Source organism: Nelumbo nucifera, chromosome 4 (genome assembly GCF_055504915.1).
Source record: "Nelumbo nucifera cultivar China Antique chromosome 4, China Antique-T2T, whole genome shotgun sequence".
In the NCBI taxonomy this organism is placed as follows: domain Eukaryota; kingdom Viridiplantae; phylum Streptophyta; class Magnoliopsida; order Proteales; family Nelumbonaceae; genus Nelumbo; species Nelumbo nucifera.
Genome location: NC_142652.1, coordinates 6,919,726 through 6,944,461, shown reverse-complemented (window position 1 = coordinate 6,944,461; position 24,736 = coordinate 6,919,726). Strand labels below are relative to the sequence as shown.

Below are 24,736 nucleotides of genomic sequence, written 5' to 3'. Positions count from 1 at the left end.
AGCCCATGAATTGAACTGTTTGCAAATTACAAGATAATCATCATCCGGTTACTTTGGACCCAAAATTACCGGGATCACGGATCGGGTCGATGCGGCACCCTACAAGATATTTTAATTCGGATCACCTCAATTCGGATAACATGCCTTACGGGAAATTTCTTTAACACGCGCATCCCTTCGCGCTGTGGCGATTCCAAAAATTGAAGAAATCTGCCTCGCGTCGAAGTGCAAACCTCGATAGTCTCTGTTCGAGCACTTTCCATGGAGGAGTTAAGCAGAAGAGAGCTTGAGAAGAAAATCCTCGAAAAAGTTGGAGGCGTGATTTCCGCCATTAACGATGCAAAGCACGTTGATGAGGTCATCTGCGCTCTTCACTCCATCGCGGTTCTGCTATTCCCGCTCGATTCGTCACTTCTGTCTGGTAAGTGAGGAAGCTTTTCTCAATTTTCCCTTGTCTAGGGTTTTCAATAGAAGATTCCGTTTCCGTTAACATGGAGAAAGTGAAATTTGTTTCTTCCGCAAAATAGACTTCAAAGAGTTCTGTTAACCGTCTCCTCGAATTGCAGGTAGCATAGATCGTCGATACAGGGATAAGGTGTGTCGAATTTCATTATACATATATTCGAGTTTTTAGTACATTTCATTTACTAATTCGAGTTTTTAGTATACTCTGATTTGAATTGGTAGTGTGTATTATCTGAACTTTCTGATATTTGAACTCAAACTTAGATTTTCGTGTTATTTACCAAAAAAGAAAAGGAAAGAACTCAACCGTAGATACTGTTACAGTTACTTCATAATACAAAGCCTCTGGGTATGTGTTTCACAATATCTGTTTCCAACATGTTCAGGTTCTTGGAATTGAGGGCCCTTCTCCTCTCGAGAGGGAAGAGTGGTGGCACATTTTCTATCGGGGATCTCCATTTCCGATACTAGCTAGGGTTTTAATATATGGTAAGCTGTCTACCATCTAATCAAACGCATAACTCCTGTACAACAACTGTTTAGGATGTTGAATAAATATTGAGTCATTTTACAGACTGCGCAGCAGCTATTTTCTTCGTAGTTAATAGGAAATTGTCGGTTTGCTAATCTGCTTTCATATTTATTTCTGGGAATTGGAAGTAACTCTTTGGCTCAACCAAACACCGTTTATTCAATTCTGGATATATATATATATATATATTCACTTCTAACCATTTTCCCAACTCATCATGAGTGGCAGCTGTCAGCCATTAGTAATGCATGACTACCTGGGTTGATTATTAGACCAGACCGCATTGGATGGACTTAGCCTGGTCTATGCTGGGTCGGATGTCCATGCTTTTACATGTGGTTCTCATAAAATTTGCTTTTGTACATGCAGATATTGCCTCAAATTGGCTAGCATGTTTCCCTTTTTCAGCACGGATGCATGTCTATGATTCTTTCTTTTTGAATGCACCTACAACTGAGGTTGTTCAGGCTGTAGTTCCCAGTCTAGTGCAAAACGGAAGTAATAAAGATGTAGATGCAAATGCTATCTGCTCAAATGCTGAAAGGTATGTTGCTAATTGTCTATATTTCTGTTTTTGGTTGAGCTTATATTTTGTTTTCTCTTTGGAATTTAACTGTATCACAACATATGCTTATAACTTAGGCTTTTAAAGTAAAATGTTTTTCGGTCCTCTCATAAACAAACAGAAACATTTTGGACACGCCTATTTGATTATGTAAGTTAATAGCATTAACTGTGTTGCCATGCCTCAGTAAAATGTTAGAAACAAATACTTGTAGGTAAAAGACCAGAAAAAAAAGAAAGCACATATTCTTAATTCGCAATATACAATAAACTTGTGTTTTGAAATGTGGTTGTTGACAGCTTAATAAAAAAAGTTGTGAAGACAGACCGCTGGGCAAGTGGGCAAGTGGGCAAGGGACATCAACACTGCCCTGTTGGGCAAGTGGTTTTGGAAACAATCAGGGAGGACTCTGGAGGAGGGTGATTGCAGCAAAGTATGGTTTCAGAAACTCTGGTTGGGAGCCAGAAAGCCCAAATCAGAGTTGTGGTTGCTCTTTATGGAAAGGTTTTGAGAAGCTCGTGACTCTTTCTCAAAAGGAATAAGGTTCAAAATTGGTGATGGTCTGAGGGTAAAATTCTGGGAAGACACGTGGTGTGAAGACAAACTGCTGAAGGAGAGTTTTCCTACTCTTTTTGAGGTGGCAGTGAACAAAAATTCTAGTGTGGCTGAGAATTTGCAAGTGTTCAATGACAGTGTGATGTGGGTTCCTCAGTTCAGAAGACTTTTGAATGATTGAGAAGTAGAAGCTATGGTGGATTTTCTACAAAGATTATATGATACTCAGATGGACATTGGGAGTGCTGATAGAAGAGTGTGGAAATGGGACAAATCTGGGAAATTTTCAGTTAAATCCTTCTATAAGGCTATCTCAAGGTCGGAAGAGCAGAATATCCCAGTTCAAGTCATCTGGTGCAAGAGTGTTCTATCTAAGGTGGCCTTCTTTGTGTGGCTGGCCTGCCTGCATAGACTCTTAACCAGAGACAATCTGGTCAGAAAAGGGATGCAGTTTGACATCCACTATCTGTGTCTTCTGTGAGGCTCAAGAGGAATCTGTGAATCACCTTCTGTTACACTGTGGCTTTGACCAAGAACTGTGGTTTAAAATCTGAAACCTATTTGAAATAAAGAGCCGCTGCCCGGAGTCAGTTATGGATTTTTATCAGGTTGGAGTTTAGGGGGTTTATCGTTGAAAGGAAAGTTGGCTTGGAACATGGTGCCTGCAGCTGTTTTTTGGTGTTTATGGAAGGGAAGAAATGCAAGAGTTTTCAAGAACAACCACAGCTCTCTCGACACAGTGTTTCAGAGAATAGTGGGCAAAATGGTGTCTTAGCTTTCTGTAAACAAATTATTCAAGAATAGGAATTACAACACTTTTTTTGTACATGAGAATATCTTTTTGTAAAGCAGGGCTGGGGGGTATTGATAGTATTTTGTAAATCCCTGCGTACAGCTTCTTGTTGTATATGGTTTTGTTCTCTTTTTTCTCCTTTAATGACATTATACTTTACCTGTTTCAAAAAAAGTTGTTGACAGATTCTTAATCAAATATTTGATATCAATTTATCATGACATATTTTCTTATTAGAGTTTGTAATGTTACATATAGTTTGCTCAAATTTAAAATAAACAAAGTTTGTCTTGACACATAGTTAATTAACACTGTTTTACCCTGAATGGCTTTTAAAATGAAAAGCAAGGCTGGGTAAGGATTAGAATCTACAGTGATTGGATAACCGTAAAATTTAGGTTTACAATTTTTTTTTTGCCTTTTTTGTACTCATGTACATCCCCTTCATGGACATTCCGTCTTTTAATAATATATCTTGTTATTTTCTTCTAAAAAAGTCATTTGATGAGCTCATATTGAATTTGTTATGGTCAACCTTCTGAATGGGATATGAGAGCAAAATCCACTAAGGTTGCTTTCTTTGCTGGGATTAGATTCTTATCCAAGTTTTGATTTATGAGGATTTGGAATGTTTTGCATGGGAGGGTAGTTTCCAAAGGAAATTGCTTTTTCATTTATCTTGTTAGAAAGTGGAGAAGCAATGCTTTTCTAGGTGTATAAGTTACTCCCAAATGAGTGCCTTGTATGTACTTGTTAACCCAAAAATAAAGGTCTCTTATGATTTACCATTACATTCATGACAGGATATTGGTACTATGCTTGCTTGAAAACAATGGTCTACTCAAGATGGCTAGAGAATTTGGTGGTTCTTGTCAATCTAGAGAACTCATTAGCACAAATCTGAAGCCAGACGATTCAATCTTCATATCTAGAATTGCACAGCTACTTGTATCTATTCCTGACAAAGCACGACTAGAAGCCCCAGCTGCACTCTCATCACAGTATCCACAATTTCTCTTCTGTGAAAATATTATATAAATCTTATAACACTAACATATGATTAAAAGTTTGAACACTATTTTATTTTTGATTGGCTTCACAAATCATATCTCAGTCACTCTGTTTTGAAAAGTACTTTGGTTGTATTAATTGTTCTCTCCATTCGTATAATGTTTATTCTTCACAACATCATTTTAGCCAGTTCTTCAAGCAGGTTACCAACCAGCTTCTTAATGGAGCAGAAGAAAGTGCTCCAGACCTATGTAATAAAGTAGATGCTTTGGAAGGCGTATTTTTATTTATAGGGGAAACATTTGCTCGCATATGTCGGCGCGGATTTGCAGGTATCTAAAATATGTGAAGCATTCTTGCACCTGAAAATTTAAAACATTGTGATTGGGATATGGCATTAGGTTTTTACTTAATGAAGATATAATACAGACAAAGCATCAGATCATCATCTACCACCTTTTTTTTTGTTAATTTTTTTGGACAGCATTTGGGATGTATAGAATAGTCAAGATTTTCTTCTTTGTATTCTAGTACTTCCTAGTTTAGAAATTTTCTTTTCCTTTTCTTTTATTATGCTCTTGTATTTTACTTTGTGCCTGAAGTCTTCTTGTAGTTGTAAATTTTAAGTCAAATCTCTGCTACGTTCTCTCTGCCAGGGATGTGTGAGAGTGACACCATTCTTCTCTTCTCTCTAAGTTTCAGGGAGACAGGGACATTGTTTTTTCTCTTTCAGTTGTAAAACTTTTGTTGTTGTCCTTCAAAAGGAAAAAAAAAAACAGCTTATCTAGGTAATGCTATTTTATCTTGCAAATATCTAGATCTTCACAGGGTTGTTTGATGTACCGCCATTCTCAAATTGCCTAAGCAATTAACCTGTCAGTGTGTTTGGAGGGATAGTGTGTGCTCCTAGGCATTTTTCTGGTAATTCAGGTGATTCTTAATAGTAGGAGTGCAAGTCGGGTACCTGACTTGAAGAATTTACACGACATTGGACCTGGGCCCATTCAAATTTTTGCAAATGCTCAACCTGTGCCTGCCCAAGTTGTAGCCTTACTTAATAGTTATACTGTATAGGGGTCATTTCTTGGTGTGGTGGTAAATTCTCAGGCTAACAAGCATGAGAATGTGGATTTAAGACTGAGAGTGGCCACTTTGTACTAAAAGTTCTGGAGGCTAGGTCTCTATCCAGTCCACCCCTCTGAAGACCACTGATAGTTAGGACTAGCATTGGGTAATAATGAACGATTACATACTTTTTTTTTGATTGGTTGAAAAAAACAATGAATTATATACAGACACCTTCAACAGAATCCCTTGATATGGGCTGGCTTTTCCCCCAGCCTCATTTTGTTCCTTACATTACATTTGACCCCAGAAAAAGAAATGTTCCCTATTGCCCCTTGTTTAGCCAGTGTGTCAGCCAGATCATTGGCTGATCTAAAAGTCCAACTGAAGGTCACAATTAGTTTCTTAATCAAGCAATGAAATTCTTTAATTTTATTTTAAGTTTGTCTTTAATATGCATTCTCCAGTTTTTCTCTTCTTTTAAACCCTACTTGTTCTGAGCTGTTCTACTTCTTAAACCTTGAAATAACACCTTCAATCATACATTTATAGAAAAGAACAAAGAGGAAGTTACCGATAAGTATTAAACTAAGCCACTAAAAATTAACTCATTAACAGTTGCTACTTAATTTGACTAAGCAGGATGATTTTTAACAGTAACACTAAGATATCTTTTTTATTATTATTATTATTACAGATACTATGTTAGTTGAAATGATCCCTCGGATACTTAGACATGTACGGGGCTTCTCATCAACAAATGTTGATCCTATTTCATCTAAATCACAATTCTGGATGAAGTTGATGGAGGCAATTAGAGATGCATATGCTGTTGAAAGATTGACTGAATGCTTGCTGCATCAGCTAGCCACTGAACATGTGACTGACATTGAAGCTTATTGGATCCTCTGGATGTTGTTCAGTTGGACTTTTAAGCACCAAACATCAGTCAGGTGAGCAAACATGTGTGCTTGTATTCTTTTTAATGCATTTGAGTATGTATTGCCTCCCCCACCCCCTTCAAACTACCGCTTACCAAGAATAAGATAAATTAATAGAGAGGGGAAACAGCATTTGAGCCTTTACCAGTACTACTGGAGAGGCTACCTCAATAAACCTGGAGGTGGTGGCCCTACTTGTAGGCATTAGGGTGCCACTTAAATGTAGGAGGGGTGGTCCTAATAAGGGAGATTCCGTCAAGACCATTATATGGTGCCAGGGGTTTGGGAAAGGGCCATGAAAGCTATCCACATTTGTTTAATAAGATTTGGTGGCTACTATTATGCTCCTATACCTTTTGATGAATTCTTAGGGATAACAATGATATAACTGATCATTTGGCAAGATCCAAGACCAATAGAGAAAGAATGTATATTATTATGTTTAATACAGGTAGATGTATATCTGATTTGCTTGCACAACATTTGGATGGACTGATTGGTATGGATTCTCAGTTTTTTGTCTGGTACCATCTGTCCATCGAGCCTTTGTATTCCTTCATTTTGATAATTTAATCCTTATAACTTTTCAAAGAAAGGATTGTCTTTTGTTACTACTAGTTATTTGATTTCTACAACTGAAAGCAGGTGTTGAATCATGAGTTATGCTTCTTAATTCCAAAATCATACTGCCAAATGGATTAAGGAGAACCCGTAACTTTTCCTTCTAGAATGACTAATGGATAATGATTGTCTTTTGGTATTCTGACCGTTAAGCTTCTTATTTTCCATAAGTTAAGCTCTTACCAACTTGATTACAGGTAAAGTTTTTCTTAGCAGCTTATAAGGTTGATCAGAGTCAAAGGCACTTCTTTGGTAGTTGAATGAAGTGCACATAAGAGTTGGTAGATGGAATATCTTTCAAAGCTTAAAAATGGTGATCTTGGTATGGAAATAAGGAATGGATAAGGCTTCTTTGGAAGTTGATAGTTGCATATTTAGATGTGCAGATATGGGTAGTGGGTAGACATGTGAACAATGACCATTGTAACAGGCATACAGTTCTTAGTTTCCCATGATGAAAGACATGGATGGATATACAAGTGTCTAATCCAATATATTGGTTTGCTGCTTTAACTATTTAATCAAAGTAATTTTTTGGGGGTAAGAAAAGTATATTCTTTTTTTTATATTTAAATCATTCCAAATTTAGTTGAATTTTTGACATTGTATGATTTATCATAAGATACCATTGAAAGAGAAAACTTGGGAGTTTTAGGAATTAAAAAAAATAACTGATTGTATTTGCCAAAAAAAAACTGATTGTGCAGCAAGAAGCTGGAAAATAGTTTTTGCTGCATTGCACGACTTGCTAATAGATTAATTTTTTTTGGATGGATGAGATCATGAGAAGAACAAGTATTGGATAGAAGAGGCACAACAACACCAGACAAAAAAGGAAAAAAATCTCTGGACTAGAACTCTAGAAGAAGAAATAATCATCACAAAGAGACTGCCAAAAGCAAAAAAAAAAAAGAAAAAAAAGAAAAAAGAACTACAGCCTAATGTAACATATACAACTGCTCTATTCCAGAAGATCCGCATCCAGAAGAAGAATTCCTGTTGACCCATATTAGGATCCATCTGATAAGAGTTTTACTCAGGTAGCCAGCTTTGCTAATAAACTATTTTAAAATGCTGCAGACTGCATGGGGCTTCTCCAACTACTTGGATGATCAAGATAGACATGTCTGTCAAATTAATAAATCTTCAATCTTATCCCATTTAAGCTGTTCAGTTTAATATCTATATGCTGGTACCAAATATTTGGGATGAGGTCTTGTTGTTGTTGAGTTAATTTTGACATATACATTTTTGCACCTTCACGACTTTCTGCATATGTTGTCAAATATGGGTCTGTAAAAATTTTTATATTTATTTTTTTTCTGTTTTTTATTTTTATTTTTCTTAGTGATGTAGATGGACTCGATTTCAGGTTTGGTTACCTCATATTTAATAAGAAATGCAAGCATATTCCTTTTCCTTCCCCATTCAATGTCTATTATCACTTTGTCATTGATTTTCCTATATGAAAGGTTTTGACATTTTTTCCTTATTCAGGTCGATGTTTGTTGACAAATTTTTACTCTGGAAAGTTTTTCCTATCTGTTGTTTGAGATGGATTCTCCAGTTTTCTGTGCTTGATTGCCCGCCAAATTCCAGTGAGCTGACAAAAGGCCCAAATTCTCAAAGCCTCTTAGACATGGTGCAGCGTTTGGTTGGAGTATGGTCAAAACGTGAGTTTGTTCAATCAGCTCCAATGGAGCAGCAAACTTGTATCCTTTCCCATTCTTTTCTTCCAATGTGCTGTTTTCTTCAGAGACATATCTAGCATGTAAAATGAATAATATAATTTTTGATTTCTCATGAGATATCGTATTATATCTGACAACAAATGTAATCTCTATTCATCTGTAAAATAGTTTCATGAGCTAATGATATTAATGGTCCAAGGAATAAACTATTTATTTCTTCATATTCACAATCTATGTTTCACTTGTTCTTTTTAGTTAATTTCCAGAAGTCCTACAAAACAAAAGGCAAAAAAAAAAAGGAGGAAAAGTTGAGCCTTTGAAATCACTCAAATTTCTAGAGGAAGATGATATTTGAGACTGCTTTATTTTAATAACATTTCATGCTTTCCAAATTTTGTTGCTCCTTGAGGAAAGGTTCAGATATAACTGCTGCTGTTGGCCTATCCCTGGAACTGCTATCCAGGGAAGAACTTGAAGCAGCCAAGGATGTGATGCACTCAATCCTTCAAGGAGTAAGCTGTAGGGTTCTTTTCTTTCTGTATCTGGTACAGTATTTTACTGCTTGAGCAGTCGTTGTTTTACTCATTATTTTATCCTAACTTCTGGCAGGTAGGCTGGAGAGTCCTATGCATTTAGTAAGGAGAATGGCTAGCTCTGTGGCATTGGTGTTCTCTAAAGTGGTTGACCCAAAAAATCCTCTTTACCTTGATGATAGTTTCAATGGAGAGACTATTGACTGGGAATTTGGGTTTTGTACCCAATCCAAGGGGATTGCAGCCAGTTTGAATGGCAAAAAAGAGATTCATGGTGATGTGAAAATATCTTTTATTACTCGGTCAAACAAGGAAGTAGACAATGCTGACGCCAGAATAAATACCAATACAAAGCAAAAAAATAAGAAGCTATCTGAGTTAAAGATGATTGATCCAGATGAGATTATTGATCCATCAATGCTAAATAATATGACTATATCTGATGAAGAAGAAGAAGATGATGATGATGATGCAAGTGTGAACTCTGAATCCTTAAGTGACTCATCTTTGCAACCATACGATTTGACAGATGATGATACAGACTTAAAAAGAAAATTCTCACAGCTGGTTGATCTAATTGGAGCATTACGGAAACCTGATGACCCAGATGGTGTAAGTTGTTAGTTTCTTGAGTTGTCTACTTTCTCAGAGTGATTTTTCTGTAAATGAGGAAAGACAGCAAAGATGATTTATCAATACAACACGAGTTCATTGTGTTGATGAAATCCATCACTTTATGTCACCAGCATGGGTTTGCTCCAGGTGGAAATTGATCTAATCAAGTGATCTTAACCATCCCATCCATTACTCTGATGGTTGTAAGGGGAAAATCAGATGGGTACGCAATTCAGGGAAGAGAAGATAGAATATTAGGCACAATATAGCGTTTTTTTTTTTTTTTGTTTTTTAAGCATGGTGGTCTTTTTGGTCCAAAGGTCCACCAAATGTAGCCCCTGCTTGGTTATCCTACAATGTGTATCTATATCCATGATGCAATGCACCCTGCCCTTGTCTGCCTATTAAAGAATAGGGATATCTTGGATTTGGACTTGTTAGAAGCCTTTGATGTAAGGGTGACAACTGCAGGATATTTTTGTCTTTATATGCATTTAAGTGTGGGTAATGTGGTTTGTTCTGTTATATAATTTAGGGGGTGGGGGCAGTACTTTTACCATGTGATTAGAAGAGTTTATATATTAGCTGTGTTAGAGTGAGCCGAATAGGGGTAGTTTAGTAATCTCATGTCAGTTAAGTACTTTGCTTATGTGGCTGTTTTATTAGAGCACTCTGCCCCACACTTAAGTGTGGGCAGTTTAGTCTTTGTAAGTGTAATTAGAACCTAATAAACATAAGGGGGTCGACTGAATGGGTGACTAATCAGTTTCGACTAAACCCTCCTGTTCTCTCTTTCTCTTGTCTTCTTCCTCATCATCTTCTTCTTCCTTCTTCACTGGTTCGGATTACTGTTGCTGCTCCAAAACATGGTATCAGAGCGAGATTTCTGACCTGCTTCCGCTTGCAAAGCATCTCAGCTGTGTTCGTGACACCCTTTTCTTCGTTTCTGGTTAGTTAATGGAGAGAGCTGGTTCGCCCTAGGTCTGAGACATCACAGTTCGTTGTTCTCTGCTGCGCACAGTTTTCTTCATCAAGGAAGGTGATTTCAGCAGTGAATGGTTGGCTGATACTCTCAAAGGAAGGTTGGTTATTTAGTCCTTTTGTGTTGCTGGTATTTCTGGGTAGGAACCCTTCAAGAATCGGTTAGTACTGATTAGAACCTAGAGAACTAGGTTCATTGTTGCCCTAAGAAGGGCTGTGTGTGCAGTAGTCGAATGGTGTAGGGCTGCTGTGAGTTGTTGAGTGGTGTTAGGGCTACTATAGGTGGCCGAGTGGTGTAAGGTGGAATGCAGTGACCTTGCCAAGCTCCTTGTAGTCGTGTAATGCCCTCTTAAGTGTGTTAAACAAATCTGAACTGGGTGTAGCAATTTGACTGTGTTGTGGTACTTGTGATGCACAATTTTTTTTATTGTGGTTGTAAGAGGGCCTATTGTTGTGTTGTGGTGCTTGTGATGCTTATGTGGGTCGTAGGTGTGTGTGAAGTCAGCAGTAGTGTGAAGAAGAACAAGTGTGTGCTCCCACTGTTGTGTTTAGGAGCTGCAATAGGTGCTGAAGTATCAAACTGTGAACAACATCAATCAGCTTGTAGCTGAGAAGTAAGGTTAGAGGCAACTGTGAAAGAGTACAATGGCAGCAATAGGAGATGGCTACAATGATCAGAAACCTAATGTGGTAATTTCCTCCGACTACCTAGGGGTACAAATGACCTCAATTAAGCCGAATGGGGAGAACTATGTTCCATGGGCTAAATCAGTGGAAGTGTTTCTCAAGGCAAAGAAGAAAGTAAAGCATGTAAGAGATGAAAAGCCATCGGAGGACTCTCCAGGGTTTGATGATTGGGAGCAAGAAGATGCTCAAATCATGACTTGGCTGTGGAATAGTATGGAACCCAAAATTAGTGCCAACTTTATGTTCCTTGATACGGCTAAGGATATATGGGAGCATGCTAAGAAGCTATATTCTGGACAAGATAACACAACAAGAGTATCAGCTTTATCAGGAGTATTTTGATTTACAACAAGGAACCAAAACTCTAGAAGAGTACTATGCCAGCATGAAGAATATAAGGAATGAACTCAATATCTATCACCCCCTTACTCCAAATATTAAAGTTCAGCAACAACAAAGGGAGCAACTAGATGTTACAAGATTTTTAGTGGGGCTGAAGTCGGAATATGAACCAGTTAGAGCCCAAATATTGGGGGGCTCTACTCTTCCTACACTTGAGGAAGTATTCTCAAGGCTTCGTAGAATTTCTTTGGGACAAACAAAGAACTCCACCCAGTCTGATAGATTAGCACTTGTGACAGCTCGAGGGGTTGGACATAGTATAAGAGGGGGAGGTCATGCTCCCCAAGGGGGCCGTGGCAGTTCCATGATTAGTCGGGGTGGTCGTGACTCAGGGGGAGGCCGTGGTAGAAGGAAGAATAATTCTACAAGGAAATGTACTCATTGTGGTAGAGAGGGACACACAGTGAATTTCTGTTATGATCTACATGGCCCTCCCTCTAAATGGGCTAATCATGTTGTAGCAGGTGAGGTTGATATCAGTGACAGTAAACCGGCAGACCGAACTCCTCCCACATCTACATCTACCTCTGGGAGGGAAATGGTGAGCGTACCGCGTGATGAGTATGAACGGTTCCTTCAAACTACTTCACAGCATACCACTGCCACACTTGCCCAATCAGGTATTGCTTGCATGTCATCTAAAACCTCTCCCTGGATTATTGACTTTGGAGCCTCAGATCATATGACCACTCCAGGTGTGTTCTCTTCTTTTTCTGAAACCCCCACATCACAAACTGTTACACTTGCCAATGGGTCCTCATCTCCCATATGTGGTGTTGGTAATGTTGACATGGCTTCTGTGCCCTTATCATTTGTTTTATATGTCCCTAAGTTTCCATTCAATCTTATGTTTGTTAGTAAAATAACCAAAGCTCTTAATTGTTCTGTTACCTTCTTTCCTTCCACTTGTGTTTCTCAGGATCTCAAGATGGGGAAGAAGATTGGTGGGGGGCATGAAGCTGGTGGACTGTATTATCTCGACGGTGGTGGATCTTCAATTGCTCTTCAGACTTCACTTACTCCTCTACAATGGCATTGCCGACTGGGACATCCATCTCTCAAGGCTCTCAAGATTTTGGTCCCGTCATTGAGTCATTTGTCAGTTTTGCAATGTGAGTCATATCAGTTTGGGAAACATCGTCGTGTGTCCTTCAGTCTAAGAGTTGAGAGTCGTATGTTGAGTCCTTTTTCTTTGGTTCATTCAGATGTTTGGGGTCCAATCAAAATAGAGTCTTATAACGGTACAAGTATTTTGTCTCCTTTATTGATGATCGTTCAAGAATGACATGGATTTACTTAATGAAAGAAAGAAGTGAATTGTTTTCCATTTTTCAAAAATTCCATGCTGAAATACGCACACAATTTGGTGTTCCAATCAAAATTTTCCGTTCAGATAATGGTCGTGAATACTTTCTTACTTCATTTCAACAGTATTTAGAACAACATGGCATTATTCATCAGACATCATGTGCATACACCCCTCAACAAAATGGGGTAGATGAACGGAAGAACCGTCAACTTCTTGAAACTGCTCGGTCTATTCTTCACCACATGAATGTTCCTAAACGTTTTTGGAGTGATGCTATACTCACTGCATGTTTTCTCATTAATCGGATGCCCTCCTTCATCCTTCATGGTCGGTCCCCCTTCTCTATCTTGTTTCCCACTATCTCCATTCCCATTAATTCCTCGTGTCTTTGGTTGTATGTGCTTTGTCCACAATCTGAGCCCTGGAATAGACAAGCTAGATGCATGCTCAATTAAATGTGTCTTCCTTGGCTACTCACGGACTCAAAAAGGGTACAAGTGTTATAATCCCATTACCCGGAAGTGCTATGTCTGCCCTGATGTCACCTTTTTTGAGTCAGTCCCCTTCTTCTCAAGTCCTGAAGCGCCTTCGTCTCCACCCGCACTTCTTCTTCCTCTCCCTGTCAGTGATCCATTTCCAGATGTTGTTGTTGGAGTAGACTCATCACCTCATCCCGTGCAGAACACCACCGAACGTCCACCAATCCGGCAAGTGTATACACGTCGAACGACACCAGCCCCTCCTCCAGCTTCTACCTCATCTGTGGATCCTCTCATGGCTCCTATTGTTGAACCTTCAGACCTTGACCTACCCATTACCTTACGGAAAGGTAAACGCAGTTCTACCCTCCATCCCATTTCCAATTTTGTTTCATTATCTCGTCTTTTTACATCACATCGCCAGTTTGTTTCCCTTTTATCCTCTATTTCCATACCTAACAATGTTCAAGAAGCTCTCAGTTCACCTGATTGGCGGCGGGCAATGGAGGAGGAACTTTCTACTCTTCAACATACTTAAATGTGGGAACTTACTACTCTTCCACCTGGTAAGCATGCTGTGGGATGTAAATGGGTGTATACTGTGAAATACTTTCCAGATGATAGTGTGGAGCGTCTGGAGGCCAGACTTGTTGCTAAAGGTTAGTCACAGTTGTATGGAGTGGACTACATGGAGACATTGTCTCCGGTGGCTAAGATTGGTTCTGTTCGTGTACTAATTTCCCTGGCAGTTATGTATGATTGGCCTCTGTTTCAGCTTGATATAAAGAATGCCTTTCTCAATGGTGATCTTGTGGAGGAGGTATATATGGAGCAACCACCTGGGTTTGTTGCTCAGGGGGAGGATGGTAAGGTATGCAGATTGAAGAAGGCAATTTATGGGCTGAAACAATCGCCGTGTGCTTGGTTTGGGAAGTTCAGTGAAGTGGTGAAGAGTTTTGGAATGAAGCAGTGCCAGGTAGATCACTCAGTGTTCAACTATGACTTAGAAGCTGGGAAGATTCTATTAGTGGTCTATGTGGATGATATTGTCATTACTGGCAGTGATAAATTGGGGATTGACAAATTAAAGGTATTTTTGCAAAATCATTTCCAAACAAAAGATCTTGGAACATTGAAATATTTCTTGGGAATAGAGGTTGCCAGGTCAAAACAAGGTGTAAATCTGTGTCAAAGAAAATATGTTCTTGATCTATTGGAAGAAACAGGATTGTTAGGTGCAAAACCGGCTGAGACCCCTATGGAACCAAATGTTAAGTTGAGCAGTGATACAGGAGAAGTATTTGAAGATCCTGGAAGGTATAGACGACTAGTGGGGAAGCTGAACTATCTAACTATCACGAGACCCGACATATCCTTTGCAGTCAGTGTGGTGAGCCAATTCATGCAGGACCCTCGTATACCTCACTGGGATGCAATTCTTAGAATTGTGAGGTATCTGAAAGGAGCTCCAGGCTGTGGACTATTGTATAAACTAGGAGGAAAACAAAGTAGTGGGGTATACAGATGCAGACTGGGTAGGCTCAGTGAATGATAGAAGATCTACTACGGGCTATTGCACATTTCTTGGAGGAAATCTTGTGATGTGGAAGAGTAAAAAGCAGACGGTTGTGGCCAGAAGTAGTGCTGAAGCTGAGTATAGGGCCATGGCACATACTACCTGTGAGTTAGTGTGGTTGAGGAATATTCTACAAGAAATTGGGTTTCACATGGATAAACCTATGAGACTGTATTGTGACAATCAAGCTGCACTCCATATCTCATCTAATCCTGTATTTCATGAGAGAACAAAGCACATAGAGGTTGATTGCCACTTTGTGAGGGAGAAGGTCCTTGCTGGAGAGATAAACACAGAACATGTGGGCTCGAATGATCAATGGGTAGATTTGTTTACAAAAGCTCTAAACTCAGGGAAAGTGAACCGTCTATGTAACAAGCTGGGATTATATGACATATATTCTCCAGCTTGAGGGGGAGTGTTAGAGTGAGCCGAATAGGGGTAGTTTAGTAATCTCATGTCAGTTAAGTACTTTGCTTATGTGGCTGTTTTATTAAAGCACTCTGCCCCACACTTAAGTGTGGGCAGTTTAGTCTTTGTAAGTGTAATTAGAACCTAATAAACATAAGGGGGTCGACTGAATGGGTGGCTAATCAGTTTCGACCAAACCCTCCTGTTCTCTCTTTCTCTTGTCTTCTTCCTCATCTTCTTCTTCTTCCTTCTTCACTGGTTCGGATTACTGTTGCTGTTCCAAAACAAGCTGACTAGGGCTGTAATCAGGTCAGATTGAGATCCGATCTAGCCACATCCAAATCTTATCCAAAATCCAATTAGATCTAGGGATGTTGATCAGATTTTAATCTGAGTCCACTTTATTATCTTTAAAATAAAGAAAAAACTAAAAAAGTTAATTATTTTTAGCTTTTATATACATATATAATAAATTTGTATAAATATGAACTATTAAATTCATTGGTTACGAATTTTATATGATTATTTATTATCTATGCATAATATGCATATAAGGGCCATTGCCCAATGTTGGTCCCAGCTATCTAGGGTCTTGGGAGGGTTAGATTGGATATGGTCCCCAACCTTTTTTTTGGGCACAAAGTGGCTGCTCTCAAACTCAAACCCACATTCTCATGTTTGGCAGCCTGAAATTTTACCATCACTCCAAGTAATGGCCCCTACATAATTATATGTGTGTGTATCATAAAACTAGAAAGGAATCCTAGAGTAGCTGCTGATAAAAAAAAACCTAGAGTAGCTCCAATAGATAATAAAATGATAGAAAGTATACTTAGATGGTTTGGTCACGTGCATAGAAGAGCTCCTACAACACCCATATGAAGAAGCCACCTGTTGCAAGTTGAAGGGGCCAGAAGGGCTAGGGGCAGACCAAGAAGGAAATGGGTTAAAGTAGTAAGAAATGATTTAATCACTCGTAGTTTAATAATGGATATGTCACTAAACAGAACGAAATGGTGAAATAGGATTCATGTAGTTGACCCTATATAGTTGGGACAAAGCTTAGATGATGATGATGAAGAATTGGCCTCAGATCTTAATCGGATCAGATGGGGTTGAGTCCACATCCAATCCAATTACATAAATGGATCATCCAAATCCGAAATAATTGGATTGGGTGTCAGATTAGTTTTGGGATTATGGAGTCCATTGACAGCACTACAGTTTACCACTAGGCGAACTGGCAGAATAGACAGTTTTTCTCCACCCACTAAACTTCTTTTCTGCTCTCATTTCTTCTCATTTCTCTCTGGTTTTCTCTTATCAAGTGATTAATCTGGACTATTATGACATGATTAATTTGAATAGGTAATAAAGGAACCCTTCCTGATTATTTATCTGTTTCTTATTCTATCAGGTGGAAAGAGCACTCGATGTTGCTGAAAATCTTGTAAGAGCATCACCTGATGAACTCCAGCATGTGTCTGGTGATCTTGTGAGAGCTCTTGTGCAGGTCCGTTGCTCTGATTTGACCATCGAAGGGGAGGAAGAATCAGCTGAAATAAAGAGGCAAAGAGCACTAGTTGCATTGCTTGTCACATGCCCATTTGAATCTGTGGATGTCCTCAACAAACTATTATACTCTCCTAATGTGGATGTTAGTCAACGTATCTTGATACTTGATGTGATGACTGATGCAGCTGAGGAGCTTGCAGATGCTAAAATCATCAGATCAGAACGGAATAAGAAGATACTTATATCATCAATGTCAGAGAGCCAGCCATGGTTTTTGCCTGGTAACAGAGGGCCTTCCGGAGCAGGTTCCTGGAAAGAGGTCTCAGACACAGGACCTTTAAGTTGGTCGTATCGCTATGAGAGAGATCTTCCCTTGAAACCAAATCAGATCAAAGTGGGGAAGTCACGAAGGTGGAGCATCCGATCAACAAAGATACAAGAAAACCAACTGGACTTGTCAAAAAATAAATTCCCTGTATATGCAGCAGCATTTATGCTCCCAGCTATGCAGGGATATGACAAGAAGAGGCATGGTGTTGATTTGCTTGGTGGGGATTTTGTTGTGCTTGGGAAACTTATCTATATGCTTGGTGTATGTATGAAGTGTGCAGCAATGCATCCAGAGGCAATGGCTTTGGCTCCTGCCCTACTTGATATGTTAAGCTCAAGGTACTCAGCACTGTGTAGAAAATGTTAAATGTCGGGAAAATATCAATGGCATTGACAATATGAATTTTGTTATATATTGCTCGTGAGTTAGTTGCACCTGTCACTTAACCCATCTCATCTTAAGGCCTAGTATTACTTGTGTGGGAAATGATTGGATGAGATGCATCCATTCGATCCATTTCATTATAGTCATATTTATTCAGTAGTATATAAGGAGATTATAGAGAGGGCAAATACTCCATGGAAATGACAGTTCTGATTATCTGCTTTTTTTTTGGGGGGGGGGTACCTAGGTCACTTTATGCTAAAGATGCCATAGGTTAAGTCCTTATCCAGTCCAGTCCACTCCTCACAACACCCTAGATGGTCAGGAGCATTGGATATTTTTCTTTAGGCAAACTATTGTATGGAATATGGATTACTTAGACAGAAGGTACTACTATATTTATGGGTATGCCATTGGCAACAATCCCTAGGCTCTATGCTATAGGTGCCTTGGATTTTCCTTGATGTATATGCGAGGTTTTATGGTGCTTTCATTTTTCTATTTACTTGATTTATTTTTGTTATAATATTTTCTATCCAGGGAGATCTCACATCATGCAGAAGCCTATGTTAGAAGATCGGTCCTGTTTTCAGCTTCATGTGTATTGGCAGCACTTCATCCTTCTTTTGTAGCATCTGCTTTGGTTGGAGGTAATTCTGAAATTTCCAAGGGGCTTGAGTGGGTACGTAAATGGGCACTGCATGTTGCTGAATCAGATACAGATACTGAATGCTCCACAGTAAGTACTGCCATTATTTGATGGATGATGAGATTCTTCCATGTATTTCCTATTGTTAGTTCATTGTTCTCTTTTAGTGCAAAAAGTGAAGCCGTTTTTTCTTGCATTAATATAAGAGCAAGTGTAATTCTAGTGCAAATGCCTTGGTACTTGGTTGTCAAGGTGTTAAATTGAGGTTGGGTGACACCTTATTTTAGCTTGTTTTCTTCTTTCTTTTCTTTTATTTTTCTCTGTTTCTTTGTAAATTATCTTGTTTCTCTAGTTAGCGTAGCAGCTAGAAAACATTTAGGCATAATCCAACATGAAAGAATCAAAATAGAGCTTAGGGAAAAAAGCTAGGGGATGTAGCCCTATTATGTTAATGCAAGAGGGATGAACAAATGAAGAAATGAGGCCTTTGTAATATAATGAATGTGATAGAGATATACAGGATATAGAATGTGTGTGTGGGTGTGTGGGCATGCACACGCATGGAAAGGAGATCCGAGCTCATATGCATATGCATATTGCCTGTGTGTGTGAATGTGTGTGAGTTAGAAAGACAGGGATAAATGGTTAGGACGGAATGCCCCTGATGAAGAAGAGCATGCTTAACTTTTCTCATGGAAATTGAGAGGGAAGACCCAACAGAATTTATTTTTTTCATCTCACAGTGTTACGTGTTAAACACTTGCATCTGTACCTTTCTGTCACCTAAAATTGTATGCATTCTTAAATGTTATATTGTCACTTGATGTTTCTTTGATCGTCAACTGAATGGTTGGCTACTGTCATCACTAAGCACCAATTTATATTTGTAGATGGCAATGGCATGTCTCCAACTTCATGCTGAGATGGCCCTCCAAGCTTCCCGAGCACTTGAGTCTGCAGACACTGTATACAAGGCAAGAGATGTTGGTCTGCCTTCTAGTTTGATGAAGGGAGCAATCAGGATTCCCCACTCAAACATGGAATTTCGAATTTGAATGATAACCCTGGTAGTTGGTATATTCATCCTTGGCCTTGCCATGTATAATTTTCGATCTTACTCTCACCGTTGGTGACCTTTTTGTTACCATTGTTTTTATTCTTACATCGTGGGCTAACGAGTCACATGTGATTGCAGTTGTATAGAGAAGAGAAAAACACACAATGGTAAAGAAAATTTTATTTGTAATACAAGGTTATTTCAATTGAGAAATCGCAGTTATATATATCTACATAACCCAGTTACCCTGGAAAGGGTTCTTTCTTCCCGCTCTGTATCTGCTAGTTAGTAGTTACCTACATAATGCAACGTCCCCTTCGAGCAATTGAGCATGTAACTGATTTCATATACTTTGGACAAGGGATGATAATGGGTCTCAGAGGCTTTGGTTTTTGAAATCTTCCATACTTGAGAGTTTGAGATAATGAGTCTCAGTTCGGTAAATCTGTTACCAAAGAAAAGCTTGTGTTGAAAATTGAAATTGATCATCACATCAAACAAACTGTGGTCTGTGGGAGATCAGAGATGGAGTGGCTGTGTCACTGTGGTCCTCACGAAAACTGGAATTTGTGATGGAGAGATTCTCTGCTTCTGTGGCGGTGGATGGATCCGAATTCGGATTAGCTGCTCTTGGCTATTTTCCGCCGTTCTCCCCCGTTAAGCTTTCCATCCACAATCTCGGTCGAGATACCAATCTCCATAAGACTGTAACTTCGCCTTGCGGCTCACATACCTTTGGAAATTGGAAGTGGATGGCCGGCCGATATGCGCGCGCTTACCATTACATTGTCCTCTTTTGGGATCTGATGTGCTTAATGGATTCGAATCTTACGGTCGAAACCAAAGAGAAATGGGGTCCATGAAAGATCAGCGTGTGAGTGTCACAAAGTGACACGTGGAACCAAGAGGTTTTACTTACCTTCTCACCGGTCGGACTCGGTCACCCGACCCAAAAGGTTCACCAATACCTCGGCTCGGCTGACTCCTCCCATCTTTAAAAACGCTCGTGTTGTGAACTGGAGAAGCTTTGCGGCTTCACAGTCGTTCATTCATGGCTTCGTCGTCTCTCTGCAACTTCTTTTCTCTCTTATTATTACCATCACAACCACCATCCAACAAAAAAGCGCCAACCTATTTGGTCTCTTTTCCTTGTTCTTCCGCGTCTGTTTCTTTTCCGTCATTATCTTCTTCTGTACCGCTCGAGAGTCATAGAAGTAGATATGGTTCTATTCCAGTAATGGCGGGCGATGGTTCGTCTTATTCTAACGACATCTTGTCTGTAACATGCCCTTCTTTTGCATACGCCAATACCTTCTTCTTTAAATCAGCATACAACGTTCAGGTTGTTGTGACGGATGATAACGAACCTGAAGAATCGTTGCTTAGGAGGTTTCGGAGAGAGGTTATGAAGGCGGGAGTTATCCAGGAGTGCAAAAGGAGGAGATTCTTCGAGAACATCCAGGACAAGAAGAAAAGGAAGACCAGAGAGGCTGCTAAGAGGAATCGAAGAAGGTTAGGGTTACGATCATTTCCTCTTCCTCCTATTCTTCTATAGGGTCATTTATTTTCTTCTTCTGTCTGCTTGTTATACTTTTCTATTGTCTGCTAATATACTACTATTTACTGGTTATCTTTCCCTGCAAAATCGTTATTTTCCCAAATTGATTTATTTTTTCTATTATTCGAATTTTGGAGAAATTCTCTCTTTCCGAACTACGGCTATGGTTTGGGTGCGAACTCAGTATTCGGCCATTTGTTTCACTGATATTTGGGTTCTGGTTTGTGGTTCATTTTTAAAGCCCATTGCTTTCATATTTTGTTTAGTCTCCAAACTGCTAGATAAAAGCTTTGGAGAACTCCTAATAGCCGCAATCGTCATTCTTTTCTTCTTCTTATTATTTTTTTTGTGTATATTATTCCTCAGAATGCCTCTCCGTGTTGAATTCTAATTTCTACTCATTACCCAAACCTCTAATACTGTTCAATGTTCAACTGGAGGGGGGGGGGTGGCAAATTGACAATTGCCTCAAGTAGGTAGTTTTTCAAATTAGTAGAGGGGGTTTTGATATGCTTGTTTTGATCATATAGGCAAAGGCAGAGCTTTTCTCTAATGATTATTTTATATTTATCCTCATTATTGCATTTTCTATCAGGCGACCCTCGTCAAGAACTCCACCACCGGACAAACAGGAATCGTCAAATAACAAGGTCCGTGAAGAAGAAGAAGATAATTGGGAACTTCCTGAAGGAGAATTACCGTATTGACCACCATTTTCACCATTGTTTTTTTTTCCTCATCTGTTTAAAATGCGGGGGCATTGATTTGATTCTTGTGGAGTTAGGATGACATTTCAGACTGGATAACAGCAAAATGCTTGATTTAAGTTTATGCCTTTTAAATTGTGTAAAATTCTCTAGGATCGTGCATAAACAGAAGTTGCAAATGGGGTTGTCTGAAACAATTAGTAATACTGCCAGGAATGCTCATTGTTTTGAAAGCTTCCAAGAAATGATGTTGCATGCAATGTTTCAGGCATCCAGAGTCCAGATTGATAAGAGTATTTGTGTCGGTAACTTATCCATACTTCATTTGCTGCAGTAAACTTTTGAGACACCAGATGCCAAGGTTTGGCATGGTCATTCTATTCAAGTTGTTTCTCCTGCAGCCATTTGTGCATTTGACAAATTGGTTTTGTCAGATTAGAGTTGGATACGGGATTGGTGGCAAAAGGAGTATAAGAAAATGTATAGCTTGATCAAATGTTATGTGAATTTTGACCAGTTTTAAGTTATATACAACCATATATTGGGAAGAGAAGTCTTAGGTATTTTGATCATGCTATAAAATTGCATATTGGTTTATTTTACGCTTTGAATCCTAGGTGCTAGCTGAAAGATGATCTGATCTCCAGTTACACGGCAAGTTGGATCAATCTGCAGAATAGTAGATCAGAGAATCCGGGGTAGTTAACCCGACGAGGTTGCTCCGATGCTTAAGTCAATATTTATACTGTGAATGCGAGCTGAATACTTGAGTGTTTGAATGCTAGTGAGTAAAATAATCACGCGTACCTTTGCCTTAAGGTTTTATGTTCTTATATAATGGAGTAGTCATGAGCCTTATGAAAGAGCTCCGGTATCTTCGGGTTGTGCATATAAGGTTTGTTCTGTTTTTGAAAGAGAACAATATGTTGATAAGGTTTATCGTTTATCTCCGATTCAGGCGGAGTTAGGACGAGTCTCATTGTGATCCCGAGAAATTCGGGGTCCGTTGGAGAGGCTTTTGGAGTCGATTATGTGGTGTTTCAGCTCTTTAGCTCCGAACTGTCACTTCGATTATTTAGTCCCGAATTGGAATGGGTATCGAGGTGTCTCTACACTTCGGTGGTTTTTTTAGGCCGAGGTGGTTGGATACTTGATCTTCGAATGTTGCGAAATGGGTTCGTTTGGCTGAGTTGTCACTTCTCGAGCAGATCGCGTCTACGTGTCCCCTTCTTACTGGGTCATGCCAAATCACCCATCATCAATTGTCCCCCACTCCTCGTGCCAGGGGTCCTAACCCGGTGCGGGGAGTTTATGACGAGTCTAGGTGGATTTGGCACGAAGTCTAGACGATTTGGAGGGCGAACCGTTGGTCGGGCCTATTCAACCATCCGACTCAACCATGAAATGACCTAGGTCGCGTCTTGGGCATGTGCGAACGTCACACTGTTTATATACTCCGCGGACGTCAAAGGGCACGCTCAATCGATTTCGTCCTCGGGTAGCGTGCAATCGGTTTTCATGGGAGCCGTCGGATCGTACAGGTCTCAATCGTTGATTGTCGAATGTGGTGGATTATAAATAAAGGGCCAAATCGCCCCATTACCTTCGCCATAAATCGTGTAACTGAGCTCTCTTGAAATCGCATCGGAGTCCTTCAGCTCGTCATTCTTTTCTTTATGTCTGAGGTTGTTATCGTCTTTTTGGTGAGTTCGTCTTCTTTCCTTAGTTGTTACCTTTTCTTTTCCTGTCCAATATGTCTAGTGCTAGCATAAATAGGTTGCTTAGCGATTATATTGAGCCCGAGGGTGCCGAGGTGTGGTCTTCGGCTCCCGCTGGTGGGGCCAACTCTTCGCTAGAGAGCTCCTCTTTACACCTTTTAAGAGAAATGCCTTTACTTGATGTCGGGCCATCTCGGCTTGAGGAACCCAAACCTCAGGTAGAACGACCGACCTCCGGAGAGGGGGTCCCATCTTCTTCTCGAGGTCGGGATCCGAACAACTTCAGCCCTTCCACGATGACCTTGGACAGATTGTTGTCCTTGATAGCCCGTTACTATCTCCCTGACACTCTTGTCTTCAATATTCCTTTGGGTCAATACCCTTGGGTTGACGGTCATCACGAGTTCGAGGTTTTTGAGGAGCAGCTCGTAGCTGGGTTGCGCTTCCCGCTCCACCATTTCATCGTAGAAATCATTAAGTTCTTTAACATCACTATTGACACGGGAGCGACCTCTTCTGCTCCCTCGAGAATGCTGGGCTGAGGTAAGTCCTCTATGTACACAATTCGCATAGTGGTGCTGCTCGTGCTAGCTAGTCGTGCCAAGGCGTTGACCTCAGCATTCTTAGACCTCGGAATTTGTCTGATAAAGCAGGAGACGAAGCTGTGCAGGATCTCTTTGACTTTGGCAAGTAAACGGCCATAGTGGGGTCACGAGCTTCGTACTCACCAGTGACTTGGTTGACCACTAGTTGTGAGTCGCTACATACGATGAGGGGCTTCGCTTTCATTTCCCTTGCTAAGGTTAGCCCGGTGATCAATGCTTCATATTCTGTCTCGTTGTTTGACGCCTCGAATCCGAACCGGAGAGCATACTCCATATTCACCTCGCTTGGGCCGTACAATATCAGTCCTACACCACTCCCCTACTGGTTGGACGAGCCGTCGACATGGAGGATCCAGGGCTCCGTCCCAGGTTGGTTTCGTTCTGACCGGGGCTGGCGCCGCACTGGTTAATGCTCTCGTCGTGTGGGCGAGCTCGGTCAACTCGGGGGTCGTTACGTCAAATGTGCACTCTGCTACAAAATCCGCCAACACTTGAGCTTTGACTGCTGGTCGAGGCTCATACCGGATATCGTATTCGCTTAGCTCGATGGACCACTTCGTTAATTTTCCAGACACATCGGGATTGAGCAGAATCTGCCTCAAGGGTTTGTTGGTGAGAACAATGATAGTATGGGCCTGGAAGTACAGGCGAAGTTTTCGGGCTGCTATGATCAGTGCGTACGCTAGTTTCTCGGTCTCTTGATATCTAGTTTCTACATCTTGCAAAACTTTGCTAACATAGTAGATGGGTCGTTGAACCTGATCTACTTCTTTGATCAGTATCGAACTAACTACTTCATCTCTCATAGAGAGGTATAGTTTTAACACGTCCCCTTCTTCGGGTTGAGTTAAAACTGGGGCGGTACCTAAGTATTTTTTCAGCTCGTCAAAAGCGAGCTAGCATTCTTCAGTCCACTCGAAATCCTTGCTTTTTTTTTATAGCTCTAAAAAAGGGTAGGCACCAGTCTGCCGATTTAGACA

At 40.0% G+C, this 24,736-nt stretch overlaps 2 protein-coding genes across 2 annotated transcripts; both read left to right on the top strand.

Moving 5' to 3' along the window:
• The first annotated feature begins 143 nt into the window (after window positions 1-143).
• EMB2423 (telomere length regulation TEL2 family protein) lies at window positions 144-19,394 on the top strand. The gene is made up of 13 exons (XM_019196736.2): window positions 144-421; window positions 567-595; window positions 852-954; window positions 1,367-1,541; window positions 3,714-3,911; window positions 4,108-4,253; window positions 5,684-5,939; window positions 8,046-8,260; window positions 8,660-8,758; window positions 8,849-9,384; window positions 16,650-17,416; window positions 18,003-18,201; window positions 19,002-19,394. The coding sequence occupies exons 1-13, from the start codon at window positions 262-264 to the stop codon at window positions 19,164-19,166; spliced, it is 3,048 nt and encodes a 1,015-aa protein (XP_019052281.1). The 5' UTR covers window positions 144-261; the 3' UTR covers window positions 19,167-19,394.
• A 720-nt stretch (window positions 19,395-20,114) lies between these two features.
• Window positions 20,115-21,970, top strand: GHS1 (Ribosomal protein S21 family protein). The gene is made up of 2 exons (XM_010250518.3): window positions 20,115-20,680; window positions 21,322-21,970. Exons 1-2 carry the CDS (start codon window positions 20,220-20,222, stop codon window positions 21,431-21,433), a joined length of 573 nt encoding a protein of 190 aa, XP_010248820.1. The 5' UTR covers window positions 20,115-20,219; the 3' UTR covers window positions 21,434-21,970.
• The last annotated feature ends 2,766 nt before the right edge of the window (window positions 21,971-24,736 follow it).